The 14,165-nt window shown below is 41.8% G+C and overlaps 2 protein-coding genes and 2 long non-coding RNA genes across 5 annotated transcripts in view; all 4 read left to right on the top strand.

Annotated features, from left to right (window-relative positions):
- LOC143012041 (cdc42 effector protein 1-like) overlaps nt 1–2,700 on the top strand; it is a 7,314-nt gene extending 4,614 nt beyond the window's left edge. For both annotated transcript variants that reach the window (XM_076165078.1, XM_076165077.1), the window contains one exon: nt 1,575–2,700. In XM_076165078.1, the coding sequence (XP_076021193.1) occupies nt 1,575–2,188 (614 nt within the window). In that variant the 3' untranslated portion in view covers nt 2,189–2,700. The remainder of the gene's footprint in view (nt 1–1,574) is intronic.
- Nucleotides 1–8,115, top strand: part of LOC143012047 (uncharacterized) — a 95,147-nt gene extending 87,032 nt beyond the window's left edge. The window contains exon 4 of the long non-coding RNA XR_012964968.1: nt 8,067–8,115. This is a non-coding gene — a long non-coding RNA (uncharacterized LOC143012047). The remainder of the gene's footprint in view (nt 1–8,066) is intronic.
- On the top strand, nt 4,204–7,010 carry LOC143012045 (uncharacterized). The gene is made up of 3 exons (XR_012964966.1): nt 4,204–4,305; nt 6,081–6,222; nt 6,339–7,010. It is a non-coding gene; the product is annotated as an uncharacterized LOC143012045 (long non-coding RNA).
- A 668-nt stretch (nt 8,116–8,783) lies between the features above and the next one.
- LOC143012026 (interferon-induced very large GTPase 1-like) lies at nt 8,784–14,078 on the top strand. Its single transcript, XM_076165055.1, has 3 exons — nt 8,784–8,891; nt 8,990–9,027; nt 9,111–14,078. The coding sequence occupies exons 1-3, from the start codon at nt 8,858–8,860 to the stop codon at nt 13,923–13,925; spliced, it is 4,887 nt and encodes a 1,628-aa protein (XP_076021170.1). The 5' UTR covers nt 8,784–8,857; the 3' UTR covers nt 13,926–14,078.
- Nucleotides 14,079–14,165: the final 87 nt, after the last annotated feature.

Here is a 14,165-nt window from a genome sequence, read left to right as displayed (position 1 = left end):
GACATTCAATCACAACTGCTTAGATGTAAAAAGAAAGAAAGAACTAACTGTGTCATCGTTTTGGCACAGTCCCAGTTCTTTGGGCTGCAGCCCGGTGGTTGAACAGCACAGTTTCATACCAAACTCTTGTTGTTGAAGGGTCATATATTATGAGCTGCTTATTGAAGAGCTGACAGTATAAAGAGCTGCTGGCTTTACTTGGTGCAAACAGGACTGTAAATGTCTGTGCCACACACACACACACACACACACACACACACACACACACACACACACACACACACACACAACCAACCAACAGATACCAAGACAACCCACAAAGAGACTTGGCTTTTTCTGAGTCATCTCAAATCACCTAGGCAACACCTGTACACAATTACAGCTCTACACACAAATACACACAGCTGGTTTGTTGAAAAGAGACTTTCAGAGGTCGTGTTCTGTCATCTTCCATGCATGAGTGACTGAATTGCAAAAAGAGACCATTATAACCTGTTAGTACCAGGTGTGTGTGTGTGTGTGTGTGTGTGTAGTTTCAGTATAGTTTATGTGGGTCATCTGGAAATTCCCTTCCACTGTGCAGATGACCCAACTCCAAAGGAATTTGGTAAAGAGAGCTGAGAGACGATTGGAGCTTTCTGCCATCGATGGCTTCCTTTGACAATTTCCATCAATTAAGATCAATCAATTTTTGATTTTATCTTTTGGTTATATTTGCAGTAATACTCTGCATTCAAAGTTGCAGTCTTACACGTAAACAAGACTGAAATAACAAGAAGCAGCATTTAAAACTAAGCATTTTGAAATTGAACATTAAAATTCAAAATGACCGCCAGCAAAACAATTCTGCCTATTAAAGTGATGGAATGAATGAATTCAGTCCATATGTGCTCTCAGTGAATATGCTCAGGCTTCATTTGGGATAACAGAATGAAGTGATATCGCCATCTAGTGACTCAGGCTGGAACTGTTGGTAGATTGTTCTGTCAGCCATGGTCCACTTACTGACAGGGTCTCTGTGTGAACGATACACTAGACTAACTAGCCTATTGTTTATGTCAGGGCTTCCCAAAGTGGGGGGTGCAGAGCTATTGCAGGGGGAGGAGGAGCAATATGAATAAGTACCGTCTCAGGTAAATGAAAGAGGCGATACTTCTTCATCTGGCTGCAGGAGAATGAGCGTCCAGACAACATTATTGCTCCATGTATTTGTATCCTCTGTTATCAGGTTTGTCTGTCTTCTTCGGCCTGGTTGTTGTTTTATATGGTCCCGTAATGTTTTATATTGGTTTTCGCCAACTAAAGGCTTTGTTTAGCTGCCTGAGACATGTTTTTAGTTCTTCCTTTAATATGTGAAACCAGTCCTGATGACATCATCAGTATAGCCTCTGAGGCGCTGACTCCCACCTAAGGCAGATCCTTCAGTGCCTTCACTCTGATAACTTCAACATTCTAAATGTAATAAAAGATCCTTGGTAACATTCATACATGAATATAATTCTGATGTGTTATTGATCTTGTGTCTTCACTTAAACTCTTTTTGATGACTTGTTTCTCCCTCTCACTGTGTGCAGGCCTTCACTCTGGTTTCCTTACCTTGCCCCGCCTCTCCCGCCTTGACAGACAGTTTCAAGATGGAGATTCCAGGAGGGGGTCTTTACCAGAAAGCGGCGATATTGACCGCACGCGCTCAGATTCCCTCACCTCTTTCACCGTAGACCTCGGCCCTTCCCTGATGACTGAGGTCCTGAGCTTGATTGACAGCTCCAGCTGCCTTCAGTTGGCCAATCACTGTCAGATTGATTGTGAGGAAAGAGAGGATGAGGAGGAGAGTTGTTCTGTCACTGAGACACCACTGCAGACCCCTGGGACTTCCATGAGCAGTGGATCATTCAGGGCGAACATGAACAGCGGAGGGCGCTCTTGTAGCTCAAACCGGACAGAAGAAGAAGAGGTCAGGAGGTCTTTTAGGAGCCTCCACTCTTTCACTGGATCTCCTCAGAGAGAAGAGCCTGTGATGGAGGCAGAGAGGTTTCAGAGGGCAGCTGAAGTGCTGACTCGTCATTATGGAGGAGGCTCCTTCACAAATGGGAGTCGACCGAGGAACTCCACCACCTCTCCAGTTTTCAGCCCCACCCACAACGCAACATGCACTTTCTCTGAGGAAGAGGAAGAGATTAAAGTCTAGATGGCAAATCCTGAACGGCCCCCAAACTCTAAACCTTCCAGTGGGCTGCTTGTTGAGGCAGCTTCTTGTTTTACCTCAAACATGTCTTTTGCTTGTCCCGTTTCAAATCAACACTTTTTTCAAAGCAGAACGATCATTTGACCTCTGCATCAATGCTGCAGACTGAGAACTGGATTCTGATGTTTAGTGGACACATTGTGTCTCTAGCTTTAGCTCTGGAACTGAACATGAACCTAGCATTCATGGGTCACATTTTCATATCAGACATTAGAAAGCCTACATACTTTGTGAATGAACACTGCCATCTAGAACTCTGTTACATTCAATAACTGTTTCAAATGTTGTATTAAAATGAATGTAATGATACATCATTATAGATGAGATGATTGATCATTTGCCAGTATTTGCTTCCTTATTTCTTAATGAATGTGTTTAAACACACGATATCACAACTTCATACTCAACACATAAAGACAAACAGCATATGGTTTCTTTCTGAAGAACCAGAACTGGAATTATTTACCAAGTAGCAAGTACAAGGAATTCCTCGTGGTCCAAGTGTACAGATACACAATATTACAAGACAAGACACAGTACAAACACTAATCCTATCCTGTACCACATGTAGACCACATGATAGTGGTGCTCATACTCCAACACACGCCATCCCATCTCTTTGCTATAGTCTCATCTTCATAGACATGCCCCAAGCATGGACTTACTGATTAAGCCCTATTATGGGTTTAGATCTTGTTAAGCCAGGTAACGCAAACAAGGCAGAGGCCTGTTGACTGTCCTTTGTAGTAAAGGCCCCAGGATGGAGCAGCAGATCTGAATCAGCAGCAGCAAGGTGGACGTTCTTTCATTCTCAGCCCAGGCTTGATTGGAAAGTCCCAAATGGCAGAGGTGTGGCACGGATGAATGAAGATGAACCGGATCGGCCGGGTCGACTCCTCTACAGGAACAGCCAAAACAGTGACGCACAGCACAGTCCAGGCTGCATATTAATCACTTAGTGATTATGTTTACACATAATCATATGCCAACATGACTCTCAAGGACCAGACACACTTGAACCAGATGAAGATGAACCAATCTGCCACCGATCTGCTGGCTCCACTCCTCCTCCACAGGAACAGCCAATCCAGGTTTCGGCACCGCACAGTCCAGGTTTCATATCATTCACACTCAGTGAGAGCATTCAAGAAAGGTATGCAAGCACCCAAAGGTCACAGCCACGACAAAATACACAACATTACAAGAAATCGCAATACAAAGACTTAACCTATTCCATCCTATCCCGACCCTACACTACACCACAGACACACAGTATATGTAAACCACACAATAGTGCTATGCAAATACAAACACACCATCTAAACAGGTACCAATATTTGAAAAACATTCTGATAGTTTCTGATAAAGCAAACTAAATACAGTATAGCTGAAATGTTACCAGTTGCTGATGGTAATTGTAATGGGCGGCAGTAGCTCAGTCCATAGGGATTCAGTTTGGGAACCGGCTGATATGTGATATGAGCACACACACACAAGATAACACAAGGGTGCAAGATAAATTTCAATTGCATGCGATTTGCCTTGAATTGCATGCAAAATGACGAGTAATAAAGTATCTTATTAATCCTATCCTTTTAATATCATGAACTAATGTTAATGTCCAAAATTAATTTCTGAAAACCATCAAATCACATGTTTAAGATTCATTTGTCAGTAATGAGCTCCACTTTTCAAAAATGACAGTGATGATGATGATGATGGTGATTTGTATATGGTGTATGGTGGCCGAAAGAGGAGAAAAAATGTAATCCTTGAGTTTAAAAACACCATCTCAAACTGGTGTAACTCTGAATGTCAGCAGGCATTAAACGGCCTCATCCTCAGTATCCAGGTAAGGCATCTGGGTTGCATAGTCACACCTCCTCTTTCCACAAAGTCACATGATTTCACATGAAAAGTATTGAAGATTTGTATTCAGTTTTACTTTCATATTCGTCTTCACTAATGGGGGGGGGGGAGGGGTGAGGCGTTTGGCTCTGTGTATAAAAGTTGTTGACAGGGAGACGTCTCAGTCACAAGGAGCAGCAGACAAGACAAAGGTGAGTAGATTTGTTGGCATATTTATGTATCTATAATCAAAACACAACCATGTCAGTTTCTTGTGGTGTGTAGTCATGGAGGCTTTTGCTTGATAGATGCTTTTCATACAACTCGTGTATTCTTGTTGTGATGGTGCGTCTTGAGGGAGGCTCATATGTGTCGTCATTCGTTGCGATCCTAAGAACGTTCCTCAGACCGACGTCTTCCACAATACTAATCTGCTTATTGAAGCTAGTGAGCAACAGACTTTCACAATAATAATTTTAATGTGTTTTAATGTGCGATAAAGTAATTGTCGGCATTAACACGTTAATAGCATGTTAACTTGCCCAGCCCTTAAAATGACATTATGTAACAATTACAGGTCTATATGTGGTTAAACAGTCTGTAAGGCAGGCAAAACAGGCAAACAATACCACCAAGTAATGTGCAAATACAATACCCAGAAGTTGTACTTGAGTCAAAGAAATTAAATCTCATTCAAAATTACTTTGTTAAAAGCAAAATTCACCCATGACTTAACATGTTTTTTTATAGCAACGGTGCTTAGGTATTGAAGGCAAAATAATGTCGGTCCAAACAAACAAAAAAGAAAAAAGAAGGCTTGTCCCAAAGGCAACACCCAGATATGTTTGGCCTTTAAACTTTCAAATACTTCAAATGCTTCAATCTACTTCCTACCGACTACCAGCTGCCTTCAAATCAGCCAGGAAGCAAGTCTAAAATAGCAATAAGAAAATTAAAGTAACACACCTTCAAAAGCAAAGGCACAAGGTAAAATTCCTAAGCCCGCCCAAAGCTCTCTAAAAAAGAAAAACTACCAGGAAAACCTTAATGTATGAGGAAAAAAGGAAGAAACCTCAGGAGAGGCAATTCCAACAGAGATTCCCTCTCCACGAATGGCCAAGTGTGAAATAGGAATTTCCAGTTGGATTATACAGAGGTACAAAAACAGGCATGCAATGCAATACGCACAGTCATGCATTAAGAAATAACATGCAAGACAGAGATGAGGGAGAGAGAGAGCAACAGAGAGAGAGAGACAGGCAGAGAGAGAGAGAGAGAGAGAGAGAGAGAGTGAGAGAGAGAGCACAGTACAGAAAAGCACAGTACAGTGCAGTCCTGTTATCGAGAGTCTCTCTTCTGGGGCAGCAGTTCATGCAGGTAGTTGGGGGAGCGGCTGCATAGTCTCTCTGGGTTTTTCCACAAATTATACATGCTGTGAAATGTACTTACAGCATTGGCGAGCGGCGCATTTCACACCTCGGCCTTCAGTGATGTGGAGAATGAAGAAATCACCGACAGCACCCCCACCCCCTTACCACCGCCCCTAGCTTTTCTTGAAAAGTTTGTCTTGAAAATGGTGTTGTAATTATAACTGCGACCAAATCGAACTCTTCTCCTCCTTCGGCCATTGTGGGTTGAAAAGAAAAAGCTTGTCCTTGTAGAAGTCTACACAAATTAGCTCGTTCAAGTTCAGTTTGCTAGCTCTGCATAGCTCTGCCTCTCAATAGTGCGTATCAAATCAAAAGACGTGCATGTGCTGACGTAATCGTACGCCTTCAAGCTGGCCCTTAGCAAGCCAACTCGAAATCTGATTGGTTAACGCCACAGTTGCGTTTGTATTCACTTTAAGCTACAGGCGCCCGCAAAGTTGGTTCTGAAGTCCTTAGGGCAGATTTCATGACCCTGGCAACACATTTGGCTGAAACATGATTGGATAAAGGCTCTAACATAAAGCCCTTGCAGTAATATGTTATGAATGCATCAACAGTGTGACTGTGGCTGTACAGCATGAAGAATAGATGAGATGGAGGAAGACACTAATGAAAACACAGCAACAGCAAAAGGAGAAGGAGGGACGTTGGACAGCACCGGTCCAATATCTCAGAATGCTTCAGCACCTGTGACAAAATGTGAGAATGACTTGTTTGATTGATTTCTGCTGCACTTGACATTGATAAAAGAAAAAGCTAATTGTTATTTGAATGATTAATGCATTTACTAATGTTGTACACCTTCTGTGTTCCAGTGGTGCCTGAGCTCACAGTTGTGTTAATTGGTGAGGAGAGTTCTATACAGATCGGATCAGAAAACCTCTTACTTGACCATGACAGGCAACAACCTGAGGAGATGTTTTCATCCAAATTATATGATCTGTGTGGGCGACACATTCGTGTTATTAACATGCTTGGGCTACAAAACATTGAGCCGTTCTCATGGAATGAAGGAAGTCATGCATTTCTGTTGCTGCTGCCTTATGGTCAGCATGTCAGCCATTACACTTTAGGAGTGCAGTGGTTTGAGAAAGTATTTGGGAAGGAATCCCTTGCTTTCCTAATGACAGTTGTGACTCATGATCCAGATGAAGAATGTGTGAGTGCACTGACAGACCTGAGAGCAAACAACAGCTTTGTTGAACAAAGGTACCACACATGTAGAAACAGTATGAGAGATGAAGGAGAGATTATAGCTCTGCTTGAACACATGGACACCATGGTCTCTGAGAATGATCCACGCTGCTATGGTGGACTGATGTGTAGTGAGAAGAAAGAGCATGAAGATCTCCTGCTGGACCACAGACCCCAAGAAGATGAAGAGTTTCAGCAGCATCCAACAGGTGAAGACTTTAATGTTCCATAGTGTGGTGAAGAGCAAGAATTTGATGATGACAACAAAACAGAGATCACATCTGAATCACCTTCTGTGATAAACAAAGATAAGGATTTAATCATAGAAGACAACTTCACTTTAATAAATGTATAACCTTCATGTAGTCAAATATTATTTATATCTGATCCTGAAATGTGTTTCCTCCTTTATTCATTTGTAGTAGATGAGATTGTAGGTATTTTCTCGTCATCAAATATTGCTATCAAAATAAAATAAGATAAAAATTCAAATAATAACTTTAATAGATTTAAGTCCTCGGGACACCACCCCTTATTTAAAAGGGGGAAAAGATAGCAGATAATTGACCTGAGCCTCAAGGATTCACCATAAATCTTTATTATCAATTGAAATTATCGAATTAATTAATGAAATAATTAAATGGGAACAATTTAAGGATTAGTTTTGCTTTCTAAATCAGTCTGGATGGTGAGACTTGACATGGCAGAGGTTGAATTACACAAACATTCAAAACAAACAAAACCAGACGCTTCTGCTATAATATGGAAAGATTTATTAACTCACAATAACAACTAAGAATCATCACCATAAATATTATAAACCAGAAAGACATAAACAATAACAGAAAGTTAAAATAAGAATGGATTCAATCACAAGAAAACTTGAACTTGAGTGTTTGTGTGTGAATGTGTGTGCGTGACAGGTAGTGGTCAAGTTGTTGACACACCCACTAGTGGGAGCTGGGTCAACCTTAGATGGGGAATACAGCTGTAAGACAGGGGCCATACAAAATGGGGTGGGCGCCCCCAGGGGCGGTGGTGGTTTGATCACAAGGGCAAGTCTGCTGGGCTTCAAGTCTTGGGTCCTGGCGGAAGGTTGGGAGGTTTGTCGACGGGGAATTGAAGAAAAAGAAGGATACCACTTGTCTTCTTGGTTTGCAATCAGAGTCCAGGTCGAACAATGAAGGAAAAATCAGGCAACATCATCAAGAGGAAATGTGTTCACTGGGCCAAGGCCTTTGTCTTTGACCCAGAGAGAGATAGAGGGAACCTCCAATCGGACTCTGAGCAGCATCGGGAGAGAATGAGCTCAAGGACGTGATGGGCTTTTATAACCCCAAATGACCAAGGTGTGAAAAGCTTTTTCGCACCTTGGTCATTTCATGCCTCTTACAGAGTCAAAAAAAAGGCTACGGAGAGTATGCCGTCCCCTGCGGGCTCTACTCCGGTTATTAAAGCACAGCAAGATCAATGAAAGTGCAGCTGCAACCAATCGCCAGGTGAGATCTTTTCACATATTTTCACACCAGCATTTTAAAAAGTGTTGTTTCTGTTGTGTGCATCATGTTAGATTGTTGTCAGAAGTGAGGCTTTGCATTCCTTTAGTTCCCAAACTTTTCAAGAAATGAAACATTTCCCACATGTACATTCAAACTATTATTACAATTCATAAATGTCTCAACAGCAAAACACTCAGGGCCCATTTCAGAGATACAAACTGAAGTTACAGTTATCACCACAAGTGAGCCGGTCTCTCAGGCCACCTGTGTCTGTCAGCTGGTCTCTCTTCTTTCTCATTCTGTATACTGTATCACTTTAGATATAGTAAAAACTGAAAGTGACAGTCATGATTATTATTCATGGTTATTTATCAAATGATGCAACAGTCTCTCGCTCACATGGTACACATGGTCTAAAAACCTGTTTGGTACAATAGTAGACGTACAATGTTGTATGTTGTTGAACCTCACCTTCTTGGCCAGTTGTCAGTGTTAACAAATTCTTTAACTGAATGGAACCCACCAGGTCAACTAGAGTTGACATGGAATAACTTTTTTCTTAGTGTGATCCAGTCAACGATCCTGATGATGGTGAAGACTCGGAGAGGAACGATGACACAACAGCAACAGAGGAGACCAGCATGAAGTCTGAAACACCACCTGAGAAACATACAGGTACTAATTCATACATAGAATTTGATTGAATTATTACTTCTACAGTAATATTGTGATCATACACATGTACCTGGGTTGATTCAGTTCATTATTTATAGGTACCTTAAAGGAAGACATGAGTGAAAATAAGGATGAGGTAAGACAATCTAAATGTTTCTACAGGACTATTTATTCAATATTCCATCATTCAAAGTAATAATTCCTGATTTACTTTAAAAGCTGGTAGAGATCAGCAGGGAGGAGCAATGTCGAAGAGAAACAGAAACACTGTTCAACAGACTTCAACTTGGAGACAAAGGCCAACAGACGTTGACACCAGCAGATTTTCTTCAAATAGGCCCAGCTCTGAAACAGCAGAGCGACACACCTGAGAAGGATCTAGCTCATACGTTTCTCCAAAGGTTGATGATACTGGACTATAGAGCAAGATATATTCCTGTGAAACAAGACAGTGCTGAAGTCTGTCAATTCAGACATGAGCCAGATGTTGTAAGTAATGAAACAGGAAAAAGTAACTTAGATGATCTTTTCAGTTCTACTGAAGACTCTGAGCCAAAACCAAAACCAAATGTCCATCCAATGGACGTTCAAATGGCAGTTTTTCACTGCTCAGACACCTTTCTCAGGCAGAACATGATTACTAAGCTATCACAATGTCAGTACGCCTTACCTTTGCTTGTTCCTGACCCAGTCTCAAAGGACATTGAGTGTCCTCTTTGGACATTTAGGCAAATAAGAAAAAGCTGGAAGATGACAGATAAATCGAAAGGTTCCATAATGAAGAGCATGCCTGTCTGTAAAGCTGAGACAGCCATGGTGTCATTCCTCCGTCTTGGTTCAGCCTCATTGTCAAAATCTCAGCTACTGAACAACTTAATCAACGAGCGCCACAGCACCTTCTTCCACAGGAACTGCCCAGGTAGCACAAAAACTCGCTACTTGATGGATGGAGTGGCAGAGATCGCCTGGTACTGCCCAGCTGGAAAACCCAACGATTCTTTCACTGACTTCATTGCCTTCTGTAATCTCCACGGTGATGCTCAGTCCTTTGATAAACAACGTGACATACTGATTGAAAAGGCTTCAATCAATGTTGTTTTGTTACCATCTCTGAAAAGGGGAGACAGAAGTATGACAGTTATTTCCTCACTCCTTGATTCCTTAAAGCCTCTGATTTGCCTCATTGCTGATAATGATTCTAATCCAGTACAGATGAGATCAGGACATTATAAGATTGGTCTGAAAGACAAAAGCCAGTCAGATGCATCTGAAGAACTGAAAGGAATCATTCGGAACATTTTGTCTGGATCCTTTAAATCCTTCCAGCTTGAAACACTGGCTCAAGTCTCTGGAATCAGAGTGGATGAAGAAAACAAGATCTGCAAAACAGGAAAAGCTGCTGCTTTGAAGATAACCAGTTTGCTTCAGGACATGGACGTCTCAAAGATCAAAGAGGAAATGCTCCCTTGTCAGGGCGAACTGTGGCATGAGTGGAGCAGAATAACAAAACAACAGTATCGCCTTCAAGGAGCAATTGAAATGGAGAAAGGTAAAAATCAAGAGAAACTGCAGGAAATACGACAGAGCCAGCGTGCTGCTTCCTGTTCTGACCTCATGGAGCTGTTCATCAACAATCTCTCGTCTTTGCCATCAAATGAGAAAGCCTGTTTCCTGAAATGGACTCAGATCTTACTAGATGACCTCTCCACAGATGACCTCGCTAGAATTCTCCACAGTTATGATAAAAAGTGGTCTGAAGTCTTGGTTCTAAAGAAAAACAAATCTGATCAACTAAAAAACAAGCAAACTGAGCTTGAGAAGATTTCAACACAACTTCAGGCAGCAACATTTGGCTTGGAGCACATCTTCAGGGAGATGGGACAGATCTATGAAGCTCATGAATCACTGGCAAGAGGAAGAAACACAGGCACAATGGAGTGGCATGACTATCCTGCTCTGGCTGCAGAGCTGATGATATCAGGACATCCCATGGAGCTGATGGATGGTGATGCAGGTCATGTACCTCTAACATGGATCAGTAGTCTGTTAGATGAAGTCATCAAGAAGCTGGGTGATAAGCGAGTTTTTGTTCTGTCAGTTCTGGGCGTACAAAGCAGTGGAAAATCAACAATGCTGAATGCCATGTTTGGTTTACAGTTTGCAGTAAGTGCTGGCAGATGCACCAAAGGTGCCTTCATGCAGCTGGTGAAAGTGTCAGAAGAGATGAAGAACGACTTGAAGTTTGACTATGTTCTAGTTGTGGACACTGAAGGACTGCGTGCTCTTGAGTTGGCAGGTAACACAACTCTACACCATGACAATGAACTGGCTACGTTTGTCATCGGTGTGGGAAACATGACATTGATCAACATCTTTGGAGAAAATCCAGCAGAAATGCAAGATGTTCTGCAGATTGTTGTACAGGCTATCATGCGGATGAAGAACATTAAATTGTCTCCAAGTTGTGTGTTTGTTCACCAGAATGTCACAGACATTGCAGCTTCTGAGAAAAAAATGGATGGGAAGAGGAGCCTACAAGAAAAACTGGACCAGATGGCTCAACTAGCTGCCAAAGAGGAGGGATGTGATGCCAAGAGCTTCAGTGACATCATTGAATTTGATGTCAAAGAAGATGTGAAATACTTTGCCCAGTTGTGGGAGGGAAGTCCACCCATGGCCCCTCCAAATCCAGGTTACAGTGAAAGCGTCCAAGAGCTGAAGAACACCATCCTCTCTAAAGCATCACAGTCTGATGGAATGACTCTCTCACAGTTCAAACACAACATTGGAGACCTGTGGAAAGCTCTGCTGAATGAAAACTTTGTCTTCAGTTTCAAAAACACACTTGAAATTGCAGTGTACAGAAAGCTGGAGGTCCAGTATGGGAACTGGACCTGGACCCTGAGGGAAGAGCTGCTGATCATTGAAAATCAGCTTCACAACAGAATAGAGAATGGAAATTATGACATGGTTGAACTCAGTTATCTTTATAACAAGATGAGCAAAACTTATGAAGATGTCAGAAAAGCTATAGCAACATACTTTGATGATAAAGACCAAAAAGAAATGTTGGTTCAATGGCGAGGAAGATTTGAAGGCAAAATCAAAGACATTCATGAAGAACTTGTGAAAGCACTGAAGAGAAAACTGGATGAGGTTCTCCAGCAGAAGAATGCTTGTGAAAAGCTTGATAAGAAGAAACCAGAGTTTGAGAACAAACTACTACAAAAGAGCAAAGAGCTTGCTCTGCAGCTCAAAGACAAGGCAACAAATGAGAGGGAACTTCAGGAGCAGTTCAACCATGTCTGGGATGGCTGGGTTACTGAATTAACTGCAGACACAGAGCCCATAAAGGATATCAACCTACAAGAAGATCAGCTTTCTATCCTTCTAGAACTTGGCATTGAAAGTTCTCTTATACATGAACGCCAAAATTGTGGCAAATACAAAAACATAGCCAACCGTGGGGATTATTCTGAATATGTTACCCGAACCAAGCACCAAGATCCCTGTGAGGAAAGACAGAGATCTGAAGATGAGAGGGAAAGCAAAAACACGACGACAGGGCAGTCTGACTCCTTGAAAAAACAAGGCAAGCAACGCCTGTCGCCTAGGTTGCACGAAGAAAACATTTGTTTGAACAAATCAAGAACAGATCAAGAACAAGAGCAGATCAGATCTCTCATTGACAAAGTTAACGATGAGGCCAAAAGCACAATTCAGGGCAAACCTTTAGCCACAAGAGGCTACAGTTCTACTTATCTGGAGGAAATGGCCAAAAATGTCAAAAAACAAGTCAAAGAATTTGAATCACAACAGAGCTATGCACTCAAGAAGGAGTTCACAGTTGATCTTCTGCTCTATGTGTTTGACGCTACAAGCCAGAACATTTTAGGATCTCACAATCAATTCAAGGCAAACAATGATTTACGATATTATGTCAATAGCAAGAGAGAGCAGTTATATGGCATATTCAGCAGCTTCTGTAAAGGTCACTCATCAGCTGTTGTGTTTGCAGAGATGATCTGTAGAAAACTGAAGGATTCCACTGTCCAGGCTGTCTATGATCAGACTGCCATTGATCTTGCAGGAGAGATGAAGTGCTCTTTCTCACCATTCAATGGGAACAGGGTGATCTTGGAGAAGCATGTATTAAAATCCCTGGCAGAGAAAGAGGACTTTCAGGACTACATGAACTACATCACACAGCCAAGGGAACATGTCAAGACTTTCATAAAAGAAGAAGTGAAGAAATATATCTTCACTGAACACAAAGACTCCACAAAGAGTTTACTCAAGAAAAATGTTCAAGACATCCAGGGGCTTCTGAGTCGAGCTTTGCATCAAGCTACAGAGAAAGTGGCACAAGGGGAAGCAAACATAAACACGTGGCTGGAGGGATTTTCCAGTGAGCTTAAGGACCAGCTCACACTTGATACCATATGTTGCCAAACCTTTAGTGACATAAACAAATTTGATTTTCTTGAAGAGGAAGTGAAGAAAAGACTTGAATCCATCATTAAGGAGATCACTGCACTCCCATTAGGTAACCTGGAGAAATGTCGGAAGAGGCCTGACGAAATCCTCATTGACCAACTTTGTAACTGCTGTTGGGTACAGTGTCCATTCTGCAAAGCTGTTTGTACCAACACACTGGAAGATCACAGTCCAGATAAACACAATGTCCCCTTTCATCGCCCCTCTGGGATCATTGGCTGGCACACTAGAGGTACTGTGGTACTGGCCATCAACTTCTGCACAACATCAGTAGCAAGTGACAGGTCCTTTTACCCTAAACGTGATTCAGATGAGTTGATTCCTTTTAAACTCTACCACACTGCTGGTCCAGAGTATGAATCTTGGAAAATCACCGCTGATGAATCTAAGCTGATTTACTGGAAATGGTTTGTGTGTAAGTTTCAAAAGGAACTGGAAGTTCACTGTAAGAAAGAATTCAAGGGCAGAGGAGAAATTCCCAGTGCCTGGAGAAAACACACCAAACAGGAAGCGATTGCAAGTCTGGATGAAATGTAAAACCTCAGAACAAACTCTGCTCTGCCAAAGTCACAATGACCTCTTGTTGTCTACATATATGCAAGCTGTAATATAGAAGAATCTCATTGAAAGACGATCTTGACTCTAAATGAGAAAAACAAATATTAACAGAGTTCAGGTTATTGATTCAAATCCAAAGACCTCAAACAAATCAATGTCAGGATGGAGAATTCACTCTAACAAATAAGATAAATGACTGCAGATGCTATTGTTTCTAAA

This window comes from Genypterus blacodes, unplaced genomic scaffold (genome assembly GCF_046128005.1).
Source record: "Genypterus blacodes isolate CSIRO-AG114 ecotype Tasmania unplaced genomic scaffold, CSIRO-AGI_Gbla_v1 ptg000140l_1, whole genome shotgun sequence".
In the NCBI taxonomy this organism is placed as follows: Eukaryota; Metazoa; Chordata; class Actinopteri; order Ophidiiformes; family Ophidiidae; genus Genypterus; species Genypterus blacodes.
Note: the sequence above shows the minus strand (reverse complement) of the source record. Positions and strands in the feature narration are given on the sequence as shown.